Source organism: Dreissena polymorpha, chromosome 9, assembly GCF_020536995.1.
Source record: "Dreissena polymorpha isolate Duluth1 chromosome 9, UMN_Dpol_1.0, whole genome shotgun sequence".
Taxonomy (NCBI): Eukaryota; Metazoa; Mollusca; class Bivalvia; order Myida; family Dreissenidae; genus Dreissena; species Dreissena polymorpha.
In genome coordinates this window covers 17067114-17090609 of record NC_068363.1, presented here as the reverse complement: position 1 = coordinate 17090609, position 23496 = coordinate 17067114, and the positions used below count along the sequence as shown (strand labels likewise).

The window sequence follows — 23496 nt, the reverse complement described above, 5'->3', positions numbered from 1 at the left end:
TCTGTTTTGATGCAACAAAACATTTTGTGTTTAAGGGTTTCAATAAAATAAATAGAGCGTTTAACAAAAACTGCTGTCCAAGAAATACTTGCTAACCAATAGAGGCCCTATAAAAACTACCTTATTGATTTTATATGATTTAATCTTGCCAGCATACTCTGTGTTGCAGAAAACTGTCTCGGTGATGTTGAATAATACTTTCAAATTCAACTTGTTATAACATGTATTTATAAAAATTGAGCAGTTGACAGCTTTTGCCTATACCGTAGGTTTCCACATATAGCGTGCTCCCGTGTATAGTGCGCAGGCTGTTTTTTTAATGCAAAAATGGAGAAAAAAATATTTAAAGACAATAAAGCCACCAAATCGGACCGAAAATGGCCGCCATTTTACTATTGCACAATCCAATTATCCGGGGCATTGGAAAGCTTAATTAAGCATTTAAAATAGGAAGTGTCATTATGATTAGGAGCATGGGTTGCATAGCACTATACTTTTCTAACAATTTTGTAATTTTCTAGCAAAAGATTAACAGTCCACGTGCATTTCGTGAACAACGTGAGAAAATAAAAATTAGTGAACATCGTGTGATTTGCCTCGGGGAAAGCATGGGCATTACCAGTAAGTTTGAATGTCGCATGGGAGACAGGGATACAGTTGTTGAGGTTCACCACTGTTGAATGTTCAATATTTATACACACGAAATGCAATTGCATATCTTCACGTTCTCAAGTGTCAATTAGTGTCTCTAATGTCAATTAGCGTCTTAACAAGTCGTGGCACATATTACTCAATAACATCTGCCAATTACAGTACAGGCAACGTGTACTTTGACAAACGCCACTCGTTGCGGTGTTCATTTTACAGTGTTCGCTTACCAAACGACCCCCGCGATGGGAGTTCAGATCAAATATTTGCGGGAGCCGTTTTCCATAAGGTGGACACCGCGAATCACCGCAGACCCATAATATCTACCGCAGTGTTCATCGTGTTCGCTAGAAATAAAATAATTGAACATAAACATAGGTCGGTACCAATTTGCAGAAAGAATCTACCATGCGTTTGAATGTTATCGGTGTCATTTGGTGTCTAAAAAATTAACAACGATTACGAACAATCACAATCGATTACCGCATACAGGCAAAAATTTCCGTCTCCGTCCATTACCCGATAATCCCGAGATTTCCGATTTCATGCAAATTCTGGTCAATGTTGACGATAAAAGTGTGATAGAAATGCAAAAATCACAAACGTTCGCCATATCTCTAAACTATCAAATGAATTTCTGCATATGTTTCTATTTAAAGATTTGATGAAATAAGCGCCCAATCAGAACAGGTGTATTCCAACATTCGTAAATCACCTGACGCCTAGTGTGCGCGTTGAGTAGAGTTCATGCTCTGTTACAAATTGTAGCCACAAATAAATACATGTATATATGCCCATGATATTTTCATTTTCTTTGTTCTGAACCATAAAAAGCGCGCGAAAATTGGTGTGGGTGTATTTATTTTTGACACAAAATCTTAGTAGCGCAGTCAACATTGGGATCTTTTAATTTCGATTTAAAGTTTCGTAGTGAATTTCTTCTCAAGTACTGGGGTAGCTCGCGAATGATTTGGAATTGACATTTCATCTGAATAAAATAAAAATCAAACACGCTGTAACACGCTATATTTAGATTTCATGCAACATGTACAAGTCATTTTCTGGAAATCGGGAAAAATGAAACCCAATTTTGTGAAAACATAAAGGGCAATTGCATTGATTAACACCATAAAAGTTAATCGTATTGATCATCTAAACGCTTAGTTTTAGTTTCCGACTTAATGTACTGCCCGAGTTTAAGTACACATAAAAAATGTGCACATAATATCTACATGTACATGAAGTATATGATTTTATTTTGTACATGTACATGTACATTTAAAACAAGTGAATGACCCTCGCAGACAGGTGTTTACGGTGGCTGCGCAGCATCGCGATGATCACGGGTGTTCCCGTTAACGATAGCGTGCAATCGCGGCAATTTCGGGTGTTTGCCGAACACCGCAGTCAGTAGCGTGTCCGGCCCCTGCGAAATGTCACCCATCGGGAAAATTGAACACCGCGGACACGCGTTTTTGTCAAAGTACACATTGCCTGTACTGTACGAAGTGCAAAATGCCCCCCTTTCACACCTGCAGTTACCCGCAAAAAGACCCCGTTCGCACCTACCCTTGCCTGCTCTCCGGACTGTCGACAACAATCCCCATCGGAATTCATCAATAAAGAAGTGTAAAAACAAAGAAATGTCCGCAAGTTTATTCAAACAAATTTATTTTTGACCAAAACTTCTTCTACCGCATTCATATCTACCAGTAGCGACTTCTTGTTGTTTCGACAATGGCCCATCAGTCTGTACGATTATAGGGTGGTAGTTTTCTGGAAAAAAACATGGCGGCCATTTTTTATTTACGATTACACAACATATTTTTTTACCAATTTAGCAGCCAGGATAGCGTTGTACCAATGTAAAGCGCGCACCAGCTTTTTAATATGAAATTTAGAGGTAAAACACTGCGCGCTATACGTGGAAACCCACAGTATTTTTCATGCCATTTTTAGCTCGGCTGTTTTCGGAGAAAACCCGAGGTATTGTCATAGCCAGCTCGTCCTGTCGCGTCCGTCCACGTGTCTTCCGCGTCGTGCTAAAACCTTAACATTTTTTAAGGTTTTGAACATTGGCTCTAAAATCAAAGTGCTTCAACCTACAGCTTTGAAACTTCATAATTTATGTAGCTGCACCTTGATAAATTCTACATGCCACACCCATTTTTGGGTCACTAGGTCAAAGGTCAAGGTCACTGTGACAATTTAAAAAAAAAGAAAAAAAAAAATCTGACAAGCTTTTATTTATTAAAAACTGCACCCGCAGCTGAGCTTGGCACCTGTTATTCGGTGCTCTTGTTTAACTGGGTACATGATGTATTTTGATTTACCAGCATCAGCACTGTTGGGTTTAAGCATTTGTTTTTAATGAATTAAACTGATAATACATGATTTTTCTGCATAATAATCAGTTAGTTAAACTTAAAATATTGTTTCAATGCACAAGTCAAGTGAAACTATATTCAAAATCAGTGTGTATGGTACAAACGTTAGCCTGTTTTCCTGCATACATTGTATTCAGCCACTAAGGGGTCACTTTGACTTTTTCTACTGAATAAAAAGATTTTCAATACAAGCAGGACATAAGCCTGGACATTTTATTATTTATGTAAATTCCTAAGAAGAAAATATATGCACCATATCAGTTATTTCCTTAGTGATAGGCTTATTCCAGGAAGACACCCTGGCAACCCTGAGTTTTTATACCTTTCCTAACATTCCGTTGACGATTCAGTCCTCTTTTTTAAGCTTTAAACTTTTAAGTAATTTTGATATGAATGATGGAATAAATATTCTTATAGACTTATAAACACTGATAAACTTTGTAAAAAGGAATGTATTCAGAATTATCGGTTGTATGTTTCACATGTAGCAAAGTTTTGCAAACGTTTACCTTTATTCAATTTTTCTTAACAAACTCTAAAATGGATATGTTTTGAACCAAAAACAACATTCTATTTGATAGATTGTGTATGCCACCAGATTGAATGAGGGGGAGTATATATATTGCTTTTGGCTTGTCTGTCTGTCTGTCATTCTGTGGAAAATATTATAGCAATTTGCTATTTGGCATGCATGTGTATCTCATGGAGGTCATCCGTCAACGTCAAAGGTCAAATATATGGCTTCAAAGCAGCACAATGAGGGGCATTGTGTTTCTGACAAACACATCTCTTGTTTAAAATAAAGACAAACTTATTAAAATCAGAAATGTGACATATTTCTCAAAATGTATGTTTATTTGGACAAAAGATGGAGATGAATTTGCATTAGAAAAACCTTATAGTACAGTATTATTATTATAAAATTATATACATATTGTATTATATAAGATAGATGTTTTTGGTATTTTACTATGGCTATGGTTAAAGACCTTAACCAGTAAGTTCACAGACAGTAGCTCATTACCCCTTTTTTTAAAGGTCAAGTATGTTGTGAAAGTGTGACTGGCTATCTGTTAATTTAAAGGGGCCTTTTCACAGATTTTGGCATTTTTTTAACTTATTCATTAAATGCTTTATATCGATAAATGTAAACATTGGATCGTAAAAGCTCCAGTAAAAAGTCAAGAATAAAATTTAAAAAAGGAAACAAACATTGCCCAGACCAGGTTTCGAACCAGTGACCCCTGGAGTCCTGCCAGAGTCCTGAAGTAAAAACGCTTTAGCCTACTGAGCTATTCCGCCGAGTACATATACTTGAAGTATTTTATACCTGATATAAGCAATCTTCGTAGTTTCACAAAATTTAACGACAAAAACAGAACTCTCCAAATTATTCAATCGTTTCGCGTTGCAACGCTTTATAATTTTAAGGTTTTAAAATCGTCAAAAGATGCATATAATGGCTATATTAGACAATGGTAAATGTTCAGCATTACTGTTTCCTCACAAATATCATAACTAAAACGAAAATTTGCGAATCGGAAACAACTTTTTTCAATTTTGTCAATTTACCAAAGCGTGAAAAGATCCCTTTAAACCCGGCCCGGAATTACTACTGGAATTTAAAATCTTAGAACCATATTTTTAAAATCGACAATACAAACAAATGCCCCGTAAATGATTTGTTGCCAAGAATACGCAATGTTGGGTCCAAGCAGCTAGCTAGTAAATGCTCAGTGACTGGTCCTTAATTCAACTTCCTTAGCTTTCGAAAACATGACATGAATTAACTTTTTTATAAATTTGTAATGTATATTAAATATATTTATCTAGTTTTGTCACGGTTTTATGAGACATTTAAACTTAATAATTTTAACATGTGAAGACAATGACCCACAGAACATTATGTACCATGAGACTTGTCACTGTGAAAATTTTTTGCATTGCAACTGAAACTCTTTCCTGTGTTTTGAATGAATTATATAATTTTTTTTGATATATGTTGTGCATCATGGGATCAACTTAAAGGAGAAGTTGTTTCTGTTTAGCATTTATAAATCATCTCTTCGCTTATTTTATACCCCGCATTACACCTTGCCCTTATCATTAATCAGAACACCTCATATTTGGCAATTTTGCCAACACATGACCAAATATAAACAAGCAAACTTAAGTGTTAGTGATGTGTTATGGATGTATATATAACTGAGTTTAAATAATATATTTAAAAGAATTGGTATACATTACTATACACGCAAATCAGGAAGTTAATGTAAAATTAAATTCCATAAGGAACTATAAAAATCACTTCTTCGACAACAATCATGTTTGCTTTGTGCAGTTATCACTTAAAAGCCTAGGGCTCTGTTAACCCATTTATGCTTAGCGTCTAGAAACAAGAGGGCCTGAAAGGCCCTAAGTTGCTCACCTGAGATAACAAGATATTATTGGGACAAATCTTCTGATCAAGTTTCACAAAGATCGGAAAATAAATATGGCCTCTAGAGTGTTAACAAGGTTTTACTATAGCCATATAAGGAAAAATGCCCCACCACCTGGTAGCCAGGTTTGTCAACCAACCGGCATCATTTTTGAACTCATCCAAGATATTATTGGGACGAATCTTCTGACCAAGTTTCATGAAGATCGGACAGTAGTGGCCTCTAGAGTGTTAACAAGATTTTACTATAGCCATAAGGAAAAATGCCCCGCCCCTTGGAAGCCATTTTTTTCAAGCAAACATAATTATTTTCGAACTCATCCAAGATATTATTGAGAACAATCTTCTGACCAAATTTCATGAAGATTGGACAATAAATGTGGCCTCTAGAGTGTTAACAAGGTTTTACTATAGCCATCATAGCTATATAAGGAAAAATGCCCCACCCCTTGCGGCCATGTTTTTAAAGCAACCAAAACCATTTTCGAACTCATCCAAGATATCATTGGGACAAATCTTCTGACTAAGTTTCATGATGATCGGAAAATAAATGTGACCTCTAGAGTGTTAACAAGGTTTTACTATAGCCATATTAGGAAAATAGCCCCGCCCACAGTGGTGGCCATGTTTTTCAATCAACCGGAATCATTTTTGAAATAGTTCAAGATATCATTGGGATGAATCTTCTGACCCAGTTTCATGAAGATCAGACTATAAATGTGACCTCTAGAGTGTTAACACGATTTTACTATAGCCTTATATAGCCATATAAGGAAAAATGCCCCGCCCTTTGGCGGCAATGTTTTTCAAGCAAACGTAACCATTTTCAAACTCATCCAAGATATCATTAAGACAAATCTTCTGACCATATTTCATCAAGATTGGACAATAAATGTGGCCTCTAGAGTGTTAACAAGGTTTTACTAAAGCCATATAAGGAAAAATGCCCCGCCCCCTGGCGGCCATGTTTTTCAACCAACCGGCATCATTTTCGAACTAGTCCAAGATATTATTGGGATGAATTTTCTGATTAAGTTTCATGAAGATTGGACAATAAATGTGGCCTCTAGAGTGTTAACAAGATTTTACTATAGCCATATATAGCCATATAAGGAAAATGCCCCGCCCCTTGGCAGCCATGTTTTTCAAGCAAAGGTTACCATTTTTGAACTCATTCAAGATTACAGTGGGACAAATCTACTGAGCAAGTTTCATGAAGATCGGAAAACAAATGTGGCCTCTAGAGTGTTAACAAGGTTTTACTAAAGCCATATAAGGAAAAATGCCCCGCCCCCTGGCGGCCATGTTTTTCAACCAACCTGCATCATTTTCGAACTCGTCTAAGATATTATTGGGATGAATCTTCTGACCAAGTTTCATGAAGATCAGACAATAAATGTGGCCTCTAGAGTGTTAACAAGATTGTACGTTAGCCATTATAAAATAATATAGCCATATAAGGAAAAATCCCCCGCCCCTTGGCAGCCATGTTTTTCAAGCAAACGTAACCATTTTCGAATTCATCCAAGATATCGTTGAAACCAATCTTCTGACCAAAGTTCATGAAGATTGGACAATAAATGTGGCCTCTAGAGAGTTAACAAGGCAAAGGTTGACGCCGGACAATGGACGACGGACAACAGACAAAAAGCGATCACAAAAGCTCACCATGAGCATGTTGTGCTCAGGTGAGCTAAAAAGGCATGTGCAAACAGGTAGACCCAGATGAAACGCTGAATGATGCGGCATTTCATCTGGGTCTGCGCTGTTTACTTAAAGGAATTTCTGTAAGAAATATTCTTAATACAGAAATAAATATACTAGACATCCCTAACTTTCGGAATAAATTGATCCAATTTAGAAGGATGGAAGAGTCCACTAGGCATAAATGGGTTAATTAAGGTTGCTGTGTGGTCGACCTGTACATGAATGTACACGTGTATTTAATGATATTGTTCACTCAATTTAGAATGATCAATCAGCAATGGATTTCAACTGATAATTTATGATTGCCTGGTTAAATATGTTGTAGAATAGCTTGCAGTTTGTCATACATATGCAAACACTGTTGATAAACAACTTAAATGTCAGTTATGATTAATTTAAAATTATTGGCACATTTCTTATTAATTTATATGATTGTGAACTTTAGACTTGATTAAGTATTTGGAACAGTTAAAATTCTGGTTCAGGTTATCTGTAATTGCTTACCATAATTCTACCAATAAATGTTGTTCCCAAAAAAGTCCATGCAAATGTTATGACAAAGTTAAAAAATTAGAACAAGAACACAATGCTGCATTATTGTCAGAAATTTTATGAAGTTAAATGCAAGCAGTCTGCATGATTTTATTCATCATGTATTGAAGTATGCTTTGTACAGTTATATTATTGTTGAGTGCTTGATCTGAAAATAATTCAATTGGGTATTTTTTTATTGCTGAGAATGTTGACATGGAACAGTACTATTTAAAATGTATTAATCTAGAACATGTAATCTAGATCCAGATATTGGACTGCAGTAGGATATTGGCTGGGTTAGCTGTCAAGGAGGTTTTATTTCATGGTGAATACCAGTTCAAGAGCATGTTACTTATTTTGGTTAAAGCTGTCATGGATGGCACATGAAAGTTAATAGCGTGTAAAGTGATAGTAAGCAAACAAATATTACATGTACACTAAATTGACGGAAAGGCAACACTGTTATTTCAACTTATGTGTGATCTGCATATTTGGATTATTAATTTTAAATTGCCTTTTTTGAAATGGATTCAGGATTATACTTGATAACTGTTGTATTGATGTATTAAGGTAAATTTTTATTTTGTATCACCGTTACTAAAGAATTGTTTAATACATTGTTACTAACCACTTACCTTTTTTAAGCAAGTCCTACATGTACATTTTGTGTGTGTGTGAAGAAATAGTACCTCAATCTTGTAATAAATGGTGTTTGTTTAACAATGTTTTAATTTCAAGTTTTCATGATGTATTAGTTAAATTTGAATTATAGAAACCTTAATATATAATTGCATCATAAAAATTGAATATATCTCAATACTGTATGCATGTATGAATAAAAAAAGAAACTGTATGCACACTTGCATGCACACAGTTTACAATTTTATGAACCATTAAAACATCAATAAATTCAATAAAATGTCATGGAAAAATGCTTTTAGGCTCAAAGTAAAGACCGAATATAATTAAAATACACAATGAATAAAATTCACATTCATTAAGTTATTAGAAAATCACAAAAATGATGTCCACTCTAAGTTTGATGTCTTTTTTCAACTTCAAATAATACAATGTTTGTTAGTTTTATTTAAAATCAATAAAGATAAGGTCTTGGTTGCTAATTTTTTTTACTGCCATTGAAGATAGCAACCTGTTAACTATAGACATAAATAAAATCAAAACAAGAAGGCAAAACCTTATCAATATGTACATATGGGCTGCGCTCTGTGAAAAGGGGGTTAAATTCCTGTGCAGTTACCACGGACTAATCAGGGACGACACTTTCCGCCTTAATTGTATTTTTCTTTAAAGGAAGACTGTTCTTGAAGAAAATCCAGTTTAGGCAGAAAGTGTTGTCCCTGATTAGCCTGTGCTCACTGCACAGGCTAATCTGGGACAACAATTTACACACGCGCATCAAACTCCCTCTTCACAAAGGGTTGCCCGTATTTAATCATAACTTCATGTTAACAATGACTGCAATTTTTCTACTGTGCTGATGTAAAATTCATATGGTTTTTTCAAATATGTTCTAACTACCAATTGTTCATTTATACCAAAGTGGTTCTCTGTCCCAACAAGTATTTACACACTTATTTTATCTTTTGTATCTCTAAGTGGTGACAGCATGTTTTTGTTTTTACATAGCCACAATATATGTGTTCCATATAATTAACCCTTTGCATGCTGGGAAATTTGTTGTCTGCTAAAGTGTCGTCTGCTGAATTTCTTAAATTAGCATTTTCTTCAAATTTTTCAAAGCAAACTATCAGAATAACAAACAGTTTGGATCCTGATGAGACACCACGTTCTGTGGCGTCTCATCTGAATCCAAACTGTTTGCAAAGTCCTTCAAAATTCGGTTCCAGCACTGAAAGAGTTAAATTTGTATGTGTGACATGTCATCCAGCCTTTATCATCAATGATCAGGTTATAGATGTACAATAATACAGAAGACATTTTTGGATAATAGCATATGAAGTGTGCTTGTGCATTCACTGACAATATTTCAAGTGTTTGGATTATCAGTCATTCAGTGGTTGTGCAATGTATCAAGTTTTTGTTAAAGTGAGAGCCAGTGAAAGATGAACAGATGAAAGATGACAATCGGAAAAGGATTAACCCTTTCCCACTTACATACGTATTTTGACGTATTTGTAGTCCATTAGAAAAATTTATTAAATGGAAGACCTTTCTTACTAGATTCAAGTTTTAAACGCTTCATTTCCTGTTCTGGTTTAATGCTGTTTGCACATAGCAATTTGCACTGTGCCTCTGAGTGGTAAAAGGTTTAATTGGTGCTGGTTTTATTGGTGCTAACGTGACTCAACATTCTGTCCATCTACCTGTACAAATCTTCTGGACTGACTGAAAAGTAGCCAGTTTGATATTTCTGTCCATAATTGTCAAAATGCCTGGTTCATGTATTCTGTGGAGCAGGTTGGATTCCATTAATACCTTTTTTATGCCTTGGATATATTTAATTTCATAGACTTTACATTTTGTGGATTAGTTATGCAGAATTGGGCATATGTGTTGCAGCTTATATTTGTGGACTTTTTATGTCCTCCACTATAGTAGTGGGGGACATATTGTTTTTGCCCTGTCTGTTGGTCCGTTGGTCTGTTGGTCTGTTTGCGCCAACTTTAACATTTTGCAATAGCTTTTGCTATATTGAAGATAGCAACTTCATATTTGGCATGCATGTGTATCTCATGAAGCCGCACATTTTGAATGGTGAAAGGTCAAGGTCAGAGGTCAAATATATGTGGCCAAAATCACTCATTTTATGAATACTTTTGCAATATTGAAGATAGCAACTTGATATGTGGCATGCATGTGTATCTCATGGAGCTGCACATTTTGAGTGGTGAAAGGTCAAGGTCAAGGTCATCCTTCAAGGTCAGAGGTCAAATATATGTGGCCCAAATCGCTTATTTTATAAATACTTTTGCAATATTGAAGATAGCAACTTGAATTTTGGCATGCATGTGCATCTCATGGAGCTGCACATTTTGAGTGGTGAAAGGTCAAGGTCAAGGTCATCCTTCAAGGTCAGAGGTCAAATATATGTGGCCCAAATCGTTTTTTTTTATGAATACTTTTGCAATATTGAAGATAGCAACTTGATATTTTGCATTTTGAGTGGTGAAAGGTCAAGGTCAAGGTCATTCTTCACAAAGTCAAGGTCATTCTTCAAGGTCAAACGTCATATAGGGGAACATTGTGTTTCACAAACACATCTTGTTATGTTTTATAAAGACTTATAATGTACTGGTAACTGTTAGTTGAACATTTGATTTCAAGTTTGAGTAGATCAACAAAATTCCTCGAAAATAAGTCTCCAACAAATAATATTGATTACACAGTATACTAATACATGTAATTAATCATTTTGTGTTCAACAACATGTTATCCGATTTATCATGTCTATTTTTGTCAATTTCCAGGTGACATTGTAACTTTTCTACTCAATAAGTGTAACCTCAAAATGATTGCTTCATGGGGTCGATCAATTCCTCCAATCGACGCAGGAGAATGAGTGGATCGCTGGACTTGAGTTTACCACAACGAGAGGAGCTTTCAGTCGGGAACCAATCTACTGGTTCAGCAGGGGATGAGAGGGAGGGACAGGAAACAGTAGAGGTCACAGCACACGATAGCGACAGCAGCACAGATCTCTCTGCAATATTGGCGTACTTAATACGAAGGTAATTAACTATTTTAGCCCTGTTCTGGGAAAACTTAACCCTTTGCATGCTGGGAAATTTGTCGTCTGCTAAAATGTCGTCTGCTGTATTTGTAAAATAAGCATTTTCTTCATTTTTTTTCAAAGAATACTATCAGAATAGCAAACAGTTTGGATCCAGATGAGACGATGTGGCGTCTCATCTGGATCCAAACTGTTTGCACAGGCCTTCGAAATTCGGTTCCCGCACTGAAAGGGTTAATGCATGTGTCAACATTGTTGCCCAGTTTAGCCTGTTCAGTCTGTGCAGGCTAATAAGGGATGATACTTTCAGCTTTTATGTAATTTATCACTTTGATGAAATGTCTTCTAAATGAAAATCCAGTATATCCAAAAAGTGATGCCCTGATTAGCCTGTGCTTATCTGGGACAACACTTTACGCACGTGCATTTAGCCCAGTTGTGCGAGAACGCATCTCATTCAATTATGTTATATGAACTTTTGTCTCTCAGAAATACTGGCATATTTGTCACAAAGTAAATCACTTTTCACTGCTTTATAATCGACTTTTTTGCAGTTTATAATTTGTAATGGTACATCAGGTTTTTTTTCCTACTTTTTGGGAAGATAGCCCATGGCTTTGGAATTGGGAATTTTATCGGCATTTTCATGAAATTGGGAAAATAAATTCATTAGCCATTTTTCCACATGAAAAGTCCACTGATTAGGGAAATACTAAATTTGATATTACTCTTTATAATCATTCAAATTAAAAGAACAAAATCATATAATACTTTGTTAGATGAAATTAAATTGAAATTGAGATAAAATACGGCTTAGACTTCTTTCTAAAAAAAAAAAATAATAATTTTTTTTTGTAAATTGGGAATTTTTTTGCCACATTTTGGGAAAAAAGTATACTTTTTGGGATTGGGAACATAGCCAAATTTCGGCTTTAAAATCGGGCCAAAAAAAACCCTGTACATGCTAGAATTTTGTGCCGGAGTAAAGCATAATGATATGCCATATTTTACATGGTAAAACAATTATCTTTATCTATAGAAATTATATACATTAGTTGTTGGTTAAAAAAGATCTACATTACCACGAAAAAAAGAGTTTTAAGTGGGATTTGAACTAAAACCTACAAAAATGCACACTTCAAATATAATTTTACAACACTTCACGAGGGCACAGCGATACTTGATGTACATTTGGTACATAACAATCTTACTCATACTATTGCTTCTAAAACTCCCTCCACTTCAAAAAGTTCCCAGGGGACAACTGTTTATAACTACCAAATAATATAACTGAGCATCTAATATGAACATGTGACTTGTTTGCTCAATAATAATGTAAATAGCACTTATATTCAATATTCTTAATTTTGAAAATAGTATGTTGTATTGCCTTGCCTCTTTAAAAATACTAAGCAACACAAAAGAATGCTAGTACATGTTTCATAACTGTGCATTTACAAACTCATTAATGTTTATGTTCACATATTTTCTTGTTTATGCCCCGAAGGAGGGAATATAGTGATTGCACTGTCTGTCCGTCTGTCTTTACGTCACACTTTGCGTTTAGGTTTCGAAAAATGCTTGTAAATTCTATGTCGCTTCAGATGTAACCGTCATGTTTCGCATGTGTGTGTTTATCATGGACAAGGCCTTTCCATATGCACACATTTTGACCCCTGTGACCTTGAAATTAGGGTCCGCGTTTAGGTTTTGAAATCTGAGTTTAGGTTTCAAAAAATGCTCATAACTTATATCAAAGCGTTTTTGGGTCGCATATGTCATCCTATGGAGACAGCTCTTGTTTTAAGTATAGAACCTAACTACCATTACTAGATTTTATTTGTTCATTAACCATCTAAGGAATGTAAAGACTAAGACTTTGACAGACTAAATCGGGATTATACACATTATTATGTGAAGGTAAAATAAGACATTATTATTGGATTAAACTGTGTAATTTTAACTACATGTATGCTTATTCAACCAGTTACCTGTTGTATTTATGAATTAATAATTTTATATAATAGATGAATTTTTATATAATTGCAACATTAACATTGATTTTTCAACAACATCAAATATTTGTATGGATTTTTAAATAAAATATCCCATACTGTGTCCATGTGTGCATAAACACTCTTTTAAAATATGCTTATAATGATCAAAAACACAATCACTTTTCATGCTTGGGAAAAGTGCTATAGTTATGCAAAATATTTAGACCAAATCTAACAAACAAAAAGCAAATGCACAGTTTTGTGTGAGAAAATTACTTAAATGATGACCATTTTAAGTAGAATATTTTATTCCAACTTCACATAATAAAAGTCTAAGCAGTAAATACAAAGCCAAAATATAAGATATACATCCAGTTATACAGGTTTAAGTCAATTCTGCCTGATATTGTATTGTGACTTTAATTATTGTCATTTATTGTGAATGGTACAGAATGTTTAGTGAACTTTTATGTGAACTGTCCAAGTTATCATGACATTTATATAAATGGTTGCTAAAAGTGTCAAAAAGGCACGTCATATATAAACATTCTTCAGAGATGAACTTATTTTCTACCTTGTGCAATCGGTTACCTGTTCATAAAATATTACAGAATATGGAACATTGGTGGGAAGATAGTAAACTGACCACACAATGTTACATAATGTCCATAGTTATGTAAAAATTGGTGGCAAAATGAGGTCAAAATAGTTTTTATACAATGTAGGGCTTTTTATTTTGCGACCTATTAAAGGCTGCTATTTAAGTATGCTGTAGGATTTCTCCAATTTGCAAAATCAGTTTATAGTATTTTTTAAATCATTATTAATCAAAACAACAATAAATAACAACAGCACATGCTTGTATTTAGCCAATCAATACAAACTTTTGTGCAACATTTCAAATATTATTTCTTTAAAAGGACTTAATTCCTAATTTTAATATTGTATGCATATATTTTTCCCAATTTCATTATTTCACATGATAGTTTTTCCCAAAATGGCCAGGCAAAGTAGACATCCTGATTCTTGCTAAAAATGCCCTAAATGAATAAAATAAAGCAAATAAAATGCTTATTAAACTTAATTTTAAAGGGGAGGTGTAGATAAAACTTATAAACAATTTAAATACTTTTTTATGAAAAAATCATAATTATAATGAAGCGATGTTTTGATGGAAAGTTTCAATAATCTTCAGCTTGTAAAAGATATGTGATCAAAGTTGTTTTGTTATGCAGACAAACAGGTGCTCTATAAAGATAGGTTGTTAATGTCAAGTTTATGATGCATAACTGTTTTCTGTATGCATTTCTGAAAGAATGGATATCACTTGGTGTGTGTGTGTGTGTGTTTCTTTACTCTAAGTCCCTCTTTGTCTTCATGATATATTCTTAGGGGACTTAGGAATTTTTTTATATAGTTTTGTGATTTCACCAGAGCACAATTAAATGGAGTTGTTCACAGATTTTTGTGGGTTTTTTTGTATTTTTTTTTTTGCAAAATGTGTTTATCTGAAATCTGTGAAATCTGTGACGTTTTACATAGTCTTTACCTATAATAATAGGGAGATAAAAAGTTTAATACAAGTTTTTTCTTCCTGGGCATTGGAATCTGGGACCTCTGCTCTCAGTACTACTCCATATATCTGTATCTATAAAGATATTTATATAAAACTTAATAAATGTGTTCTGAGTTTATATAAAAAGTCAATGACCAAGAGCTGTACATTTGACCAGCAGTTCAGCAGGACTTTGCCCTCTTTTGTAATTAGGAAAGTAAGGTAAAGTTTGAGTGCAATGCAATACTTAGGATTAGATTTGTGTGCAACATGTACATAAAGAGTAAAACAGATTAGTCTGCCCTTATAATAATGTGAGGCTCAGACTACATGAATAACCAGACTTTCTGAGCCGTTGTTTTATTCGTGCCTAGCCTGATACATTACACAACAATTGTTCAGTTACCTGTTGTTTTTTATGCCGCCGGATCGAAAGATCGGGGGTATATTGTTTTTTGGCCTGTCTGTCTGTCATTCATTGTATGTGTGTGTCCCAAAACTTTAACCAAAACTTTAACCTTCGTTAAAGTTTGGTCATAACTTTTTGAATATTGAAGATAGCAACTTGATATTTGGCAAGCATGTGTATCTCATGAAGCTGCACATTTTGAGTGGTGAAAGGTCAAGGTCAAAAGTCAAAAATACAATTCAAGGGACAGGGGTTTTTCAGCACAGTCTGCGCCTCCGGAAAACGGAGGCACTCTCAAAGCAAACGGACCCGTTCCCAAACCGAAATTATAATTAAAATTACCAATTCCAAAAAAAAAAAAAAAAAAAATTTTTTTTTTAAGAATGAAGTGTCTTATAACTTGTGTGACTAACCAATGTTTGTTTTGGTAAAAAATATCTGCTATAAGGTTTTGACTGTTCAGTTCTTATCTCAGAGTGTAACTGTACCTGAAAAACAAAACTGCAGTACTTGAATTAACATTGAACATGCCCAATATTGCATCTGTTTATATAAAGAAGACAAAATAACAAATAAAAACAAATTTATTTGTTTAAACCACTGAATTATTTAAGCATGATTAATTCACAATTTTTTCCCAAATGAGCCGTTTCATCGAAGCAAAAATTCCCAAAATGACCAATTTTGCCGATAAAAAATTCCCAATTTGGTCAGACTCCTCTTCCTAACATATGCAGAAAAACCCCTGAGGGCAGTAATAAGCTTTAAAAGGGAGATAATTTTTAAACCTGCCAAATGATATATTGAAATTTTATTTTAAAGCAGCACAAATAGGGGGCATTGTGTTTCTGACAAACACATCTCTTGTTTTAACATATCTCTATGTCGCCATTTTAAAAGAAACAATGAAATATAATGGCTACAACGCTGCATTATAAGCGGGGATGAATATGATAATTGAAGTTTGACAAGTTAATCATGACGCCATGAGCTGTTGTTCTTAATATTTCTTCAATGTGTTTTTTTTCTAGTTTTGTTGCTTTTTGTGTCTTCAATATTTGACATTTTGGTTAAAAATGTTTTTTTGTTGAATCTGATTCTATTTACCAAAAATGATGACTTAATAGTTGATTCAGAGTACTATAATCTACCTTAAAATATTAACTTCCTGTTGACATGATATAAAAACATATCAGGCAGTGTTGTATCAGATTAAGATCAATGTTGTGGTATTGTAAATCTGTGTAACTACTACCGATGTTCAATTTAAACTCCAAACAAGCCTTATGGATCATTGTGCTTGGTCACTGATCAAGGCATATAACTCTTACCTGCAATTTAGCAGAATTATGCTGCTTTTTGTACTTTCTATGTAGCCTTTGCATGCAGCAATTCAACTTAACTACAACTATTCAATTAAATTTCAATGTATGCCGTAATGGTCAATATAAATTGATATTGACCAAAGGCCACAACTCTGACCTGGAATTTAGGGGGATAATCCCCCTTTGTACATATAAAATTTATGTTTAGGTTTGTGTTTCTCAGTCAATAGTTTTAGATTTGCTTTGATGTGTGTGGTTTGTTAGGACGCAGACCATTTATGGGTTAAGTTGAAATAAATTATTCAGTATAACAAAGAAGATCTTGTTGTGTTGCATATAATTGACAATGTATCCATTGCGGATATTCACAACATTTATTACAGATATTCCTTATATGTTTTACAGATATTCATCGTCAAATATTCACTGTCATTATTTTAGGTGATTGATCAAAAGGGAGTTGTCTTGTTTAGACTCATATTAACCCTTTGCATGCTGGGAAATTTGTCGTCTGCTAAAATGTCGTCTGCTGAATTTATTAAATTCGCATTTTATTCGATTTTTTTCAAAGAATACTATCAGAATAGCAAACAGTTTGGATCCTGATGAGACGCCACGTTCTGTGGCGTCTCATCTGGATCCAAACTGTTTGCAAAGGCCTTAAAAATTCGGTTCCCGCATTGTAAGGGTTAAGGTTGGCACTATTTGTTATGATGGGCCTGATTATCAGATTGTGTAGTGTTGGTGTTTCCAGCGGGCAGGTTCGGCTCCTGTCGACGGACCCTGATGATGACGAGTACGCCTCGGAAGAAGAATGTTTTGACAAATCTCAGAAGCCAGTGGGTGGGTAATACTGGATGTTTGTTTGTTTCTGTTCTACTAACAGGCTAGTATTAAACATCTGCATTATTTTTTTCAGTCTTTGAAGCATGTCGCTCAATTCCCTTTACGCTGCAATAAAATCAAAAGTTTGTCGTAAATGTGAGTACCCAATGATTCTGATTCTTGTTCCATGCATGCAGTCACTTAAAGCGCCGTAAACACTCAAAATCAACACATATTTTGTTCAATATATCAAAAAATAAAGTTTACACATAAAAAATCAGTGTTTCTTATAGCAATAGCCAAAATTTCAACGCTAGATGTGGTCTGGTAACATAGATTTAACAAGATACAAAATGAACACTTATTTTGTAAGTGTTAACTTAATTTTACAAAATATTTTGCGACATATTTGTTGATTTTGAGCGTTTATGGGGCTTAAAAATTGCTGTATCAAAATGGCTTCCTAAAAAGATGTACTCACAGTAATTTCTGTTTAATAGAATATAAATGCCTATTGGATGAAATGTTTAATTTCTTGTAAAAGTAATACAAAATCCTTAATGTATAGTAACCAAAATTTATTACAATCTCTAAAACTTAACACACTGTTAAATCTTTGCACATTGCAGAAAGAGGGCAGTAAATTATGCATGTGTATGAACCTATTGCCAGACGAAAAACAAGATGCAAAGTCATTGTGATACTGGCACATTTTCATTTGTGACCTTGTCAACTAACAATTAAACAACTAACTGTGTTTACTATAGCATTTGCTTCTGTATTGAACAAATTGAACCAAGCAATACTATTACCCTACCTTTTGAGCAAAACAATGTATTTATTTTCAAATCGGCTTGCCATTTGATTGACTGAACTTACATTAAGATTCTATTGAAATGAATTATATTTATAGTCAACTTGACATACAGCAAATTGTATAATGTTTTGTATGCATTTTCAGCGGATTCAAATCCAGATACATCTAGAATCAAGGTACATTTTTAATCAAGTGTCCTCTTTTGTTAAGCATGATATCAAGATCATAATTTGATTTATTCTTCACTCGTATATTTTCGTCTTTGTGATAACAACACACCGTAATTTATTTAATTTTATTTTTAAAGTTCCAAATGAAATATGTTTCATTTACAAATGTTATTTGTCCAAAAAAAGGCAAAATAAGGAATGCACATGTCTTTTTATCTTGGCAGAACAATCACATTCTATAGATCACTCATTCAACGTTCATCTGAAATACAGACTACTGTAACCACTTTCTCTTGATAGAACATCTACAATCATTATCAATAGATTTTCTCTGAAAATTTGGTTATAGTGCAGTTAGAACTTTTGCTTGTTGATTGTAATTAAGTCATCCCTGTCTCAATGCAGAACAATGACATCTATGAGGAGATTATGCTGCGGTCAGGTCGCAGTAGTGCCCTGGACAAGAGCCACTCCACTGTCACACATATGATCTACAAGGTACACTGAACATTATATCAATCCTTTGCTACTCAGAATGATACAAATATGGACGTGATTGTAGTCCTTTCAAAAATCTAATTAAATTAAAACCCTTTCTGTCTAGATTCAAGTTTTTAAGGCTGTATTTTAAATCATAAGATACTGGTGAGCAGCAAAATGCATACAATCTATACATCTTACCAATCACTTGGCTATTCTTGTTTTATGCTGGTTGCATCATGCCATTTTCACTTTGCTTTTGTTTCTGAAAGGGTTAAGCTGTGGTCGTTTGTAGTTTACTAAAAAATAGATCTAGTGTCAGTGACTGAAATTAGCACAAGCTTGAAAGCAATTTTGATCAGACCTATCCCCCTTTTTGTACTAAATAAAAATCAGCATAAGGTTGGTTTACAATTAGAGATTTACATATATTGAATTGATGATTACTTGAAAGTATCTAAAGATCATTATAAATTCGTTTGTGCTAAAAACAAATTATAGTACTAGTCTTGTTTCAAGTTTTGATAACCTATTACAGAGGCAGATTGGGATGAAAAATCATGGAAATTTCACACCCAGTGACAGAAGAGTTATCTGTAAACCGTAAGTTCATGGTTGAGACACACTAAACAATTGGGATACCTCTTATTATTCTTCAATTCAGTAGCAGTATTGATTACACTTAAGTGTCAAACATGGAAATCATTATTTATTGTAATGAGACGCACTTTGGGAAAACGAAGCTTAAAGCATGTGCTTTAAGTGTTTTTCCCAGATTAAGTGTTTTTCCCAGATTAAGTGTTTTCCCAGATTAAGTGTTTATCCCAGATTAAGTGGTTTCCCAGATTAAGTGGTTTCCCAGATTAAGTGGTTTCCCAGATTAAGTGGTTTCCCCAGATTAAGTGTTTTCCCCAGATTTAGTGGTTTCCCAGATTAAGTGTTTTCCCAGATTAAGTGTTTTCCCAGATTATTGTGTGTAGTCTGCACAGGCTAATCAGGATTGTTATTAAGAAGAAACATCCTTCAAACCAAAAAATACCCTAATTGTGGAAAGTGTTGTCCCTAATTAGCCTGTGCACACTGTACAGGCTTATTTGGGACAACACTTAACACACATACACCACGCCCGGTGTCCCAGAACATGACTCATATATTGCAAATACTGACAATGCTCTTACTGTCATACTTTAATGCAGGCAAATAAATCTTTCTCAAAAATGAAATCTTTTCCGAGAGATGTGTAGATCAGTCAAGAATGAAGATTTCTAAACTTCAACATTTCAAACTGTTTCTGCACTTTGTTTTAATGAAGGTAATGTAGTTAAAAAAAATCTGCATCATTGAAGTGCAGGCTGCAAGGTCTCCATCCTCTTGAATCGTTGTTATTTTCTTTGTGTGTGTTTAAAAATACTTCATTACAGGTTTTTGCGCTCTTAAATATTGCAAATGTAGATTCAGTCAATTTGTTATCTGCCATCAATCCTGTTCACATTATGATTGAGTTTGAAGAGCAAAAACAAAAATATTAACATATTTCAGCATAGAAGCAAGCTCACATAGCATGTATTCAGCATAGTTTTGCTGCAATACATTCAATAGCTTTGATTTAGTAACAATAGATAAAAGAAAGTGAACACTATTTTCACCCAAGGTCTGTCACGGACTGTTTATTCAAGTGATGATGCATTTTAAATGTAGGCTAAAGTCTATCGCAATGTTCCAGATTTTGTTACTGATTTACCGTTGCTAGGTGATATGAATGACTGCATGTACCTCAATCTTGCTTGATCTCTTCTGTGCCAGTAAGTACTTGCCTGGCTTTATATGTTGTTGGTTAATTGCAAAAAATCTGTGAAGTCATTTAAAGTTGGTTGATCTATACAGACTTGTTTGTTTTTGTCGTAAACAAAATTTAAAGGGTACATATAATGCATCATTTAAAGAATTAATGTAGCAAAGAAATATAATGTCTCATTATATGTTTAAACTTAATGAAAAATATCATTTATATTGGTTAATTACCATTAAGTAAATAATGCATTTGCTTAAAAAAAAAACGTTTGCTGAAAGTATAAATATGCAACTCCTAAATAGTGAAATCTAGGAGGAATATGCAGAAATACAGGTTTATGTATTAGTAAAATTATAAAACCCTCTCATCACCCCCATCCTCCATACACACACTCACCCCCCCCCCCACCCCCTTCTCTTCTCTCCACACACATACAATATCATCATTTGTGTCCCCCCCCCCCCTCCACACACACACCGCCACACACATGCTCATTTCCTATGACCTGGTCTCCATACAACTACAATCACGTTCATAAATTATTATAAAATAAAGAAAAATAAAATTAATGGTCAACAACGACAACAAAAATAATTATCAAAGATAATTTATAAGCAAAGATTTTAGAAGAATATATATTTCTATCTATAAACAAAGAAAGGAATATTTTCAATTGACATTTTCACAATGAATTCCATGTAAAGTGAATGATTCCGCATTTAGTTGGTCTTTCATTGAAAGGTTAAACGTTAAGTATGCAGTGGGTGTATCCAAATACTCAACTACATAACTGACATTCTATATTATTAAAGATAAACACTAGGGGATTTAATTCAGAACTTCCTACATATGTTCTAGATTGTCAACTTGTGCTTTTGGTTTGAACTTTTGTCACTGTATTGTGTCATTTTCATTACATAAGATTTCGGTCACAATACAAAAAAAATACTGATACTCACACTACTCAATAGTGGCTATGTATTGTCATTAGCAATTAGTTTATCAGAGCTAAAAGTGCACATGTTAAATATTTGTAGTTATTTGTTATCTATGATGTTGAGCATTTTGATGTTTGTAAATTATTGCATAAACTCTATCTATAATGCCCTCTGGGGGGGGGATGCAGAAACTTGGCAAAAGGAGGGCTTGAACGGGAGAAATTGTGTATTAACAATGCGATTCACGTGCCGTTCAAGCCCTGTTATGTGTTTTTCATATCCATAATCTGGTCCACTCGCAGTTACTTCCCTTCTCCAGCCTTCGACGACTTTCCAAGTATAAATAGGGAACTGAATAAGCACCAGTTTCCTCATGCATGCAGGGATAATGACTATTTCAATCCACTTTTCAAGTTATACCATCTGCACTCTCTTGACAACAGCTATATTTTATCGGCAACGTCAATGAAGTTAAGGTTATTTGTTAACACTTTCAAAAGACTATGCTGTAAATGTAAGTGTTTATGTACCTTCAATGTTCCTGCTGTAAATTCCAAAATAATTCCTCATTTCTAACTTTGCGCGGCTGCATTTCAACTTGCATTAATCCACTGTTAAAACACATTTTAAATCGAAAACTGCCTATCCGAAGGTAAAGCCTCGTCATTTCGGATGATGACCGAGTGAGGCATATGTAAAACACAACCTTGAACTGTATTGAAATAATCAAATTATTTTGTGGATGTTGAATGAACAAAACATATTGTTTTTAATGTTATTTAAAATTATTTTGGTATGTGTGATTTGTTTATTCAATAATAGCGAAAATACACATTTTCACGGACATGATCATCTGCGGGCGCTCTCAAAATCCGTTCCTGCCCGAGTGCGCAAGAACGGATTTTTCAAGCGCCCGCAGATGATCATGCCCTCGAAAACGTGTATTATCCCTATATTGATTCTAATTTCAACTGCATATTATTACACTTTTGGTATGACTAATTGCTAGAAAGTATAATTATTATATCCTTGAAAATGGTACAATTAAGTCATAATAATTATAGCTGTAAGTAAAAATTTAACACAAATTATTTAGATAAATTAACTTAAAGTTTGTCTGACAGATCTGCTCATTGTTATTTAATAGAAAATATCATTGACAAATGTAATCTAAAAAAAAATCCTAAGTAATCCACTTTAATGGATATATCTATTTTTGGAGTCCAATAATATTCAAAATGACAAATGAATGATGCATCATTTTGTGGAAGAAGAGAGCTCAGTAAATATAATAAATAACCACATGGAGGGTTGTGCACATATTTTATAGTACATTGGATTGCTATGTTGAAAAAAAATACAAAGGTTTCACAATAATGACATGTGCATTCTCAACAATGATTTTAAACTCAAATTTAGACACTGATAAAGGGCAAACAAAGATGAGATGCACTTGGTAACGTTCTCATACCATTTGGAAATTTTCTAAAAAAATGATTATAGACTCACAATTGTATTGAAAAATTAAAACTGTGGTGGAAGTAGATTGATAGCACAGCCAGGTGTGTTTATCAAACTCATTTATTTTTAATTAGAATAACCCAATACATGAATTCAGTATTTATTGCCTATTGTACTTATAGACCAGACGGTCTGAGTACCCTACTATAGATATAGATCAGACCATAAAAAACATTATTTTTTCCTTGTACTTTTAATGTAACAATAATTTTATGTCCCGTGTGAAAGAATCATTTTCT

At 34.0% G+C, this 23496-nt stretch overlaps 1 protein-coding gene across 8 annotated transcripts in view; it reads left to right on the top strand.

Moving 5' to 3' along the window:
- The window catches only part of LOC127844354 (DDB1- and CUL4-associated factor 11-like), a 53987-nt gene that overhangs the window by 8259 nt on the left and 22232 nt on the right, over window positions 1-23496 (top strand). For 3 of the 8 annotated variants that reach the window (XM_052374479.1, XM_052374482.1, XM_052374481.1), the window contains exons 2-6: window positions 11166-11426; window positions 17454-17557; window positions 18501-18532; window positions 18932-19024; window positions 19545-19609. In XM_052374479.1, the coding sequence (XP_052230439.1) occupies window positions 11218-11426; window positions 17454-17557; window positions 18501-18532; window positions 18932-19024; window positions 19545-19609 (503 nt within the window). In that variant the 5' untranslated portion in view covers window positions 11166-11217. Of the gene's footprint in view, window positions 1-7821; window positions 7844-7970; window positions 8287-11165; window positions 11427-17453; window positions 17558-17633; window positions 17696-18500; window positions 18533-18931; window positions 19025-19544; window positions 19610-23496 lie in introns of those variants that run through there. The other 5 variants (XM_052374480.1, XR_008032686.1, XM_052374477.1 and 2 more) reach the window with 5 other exon arrangements.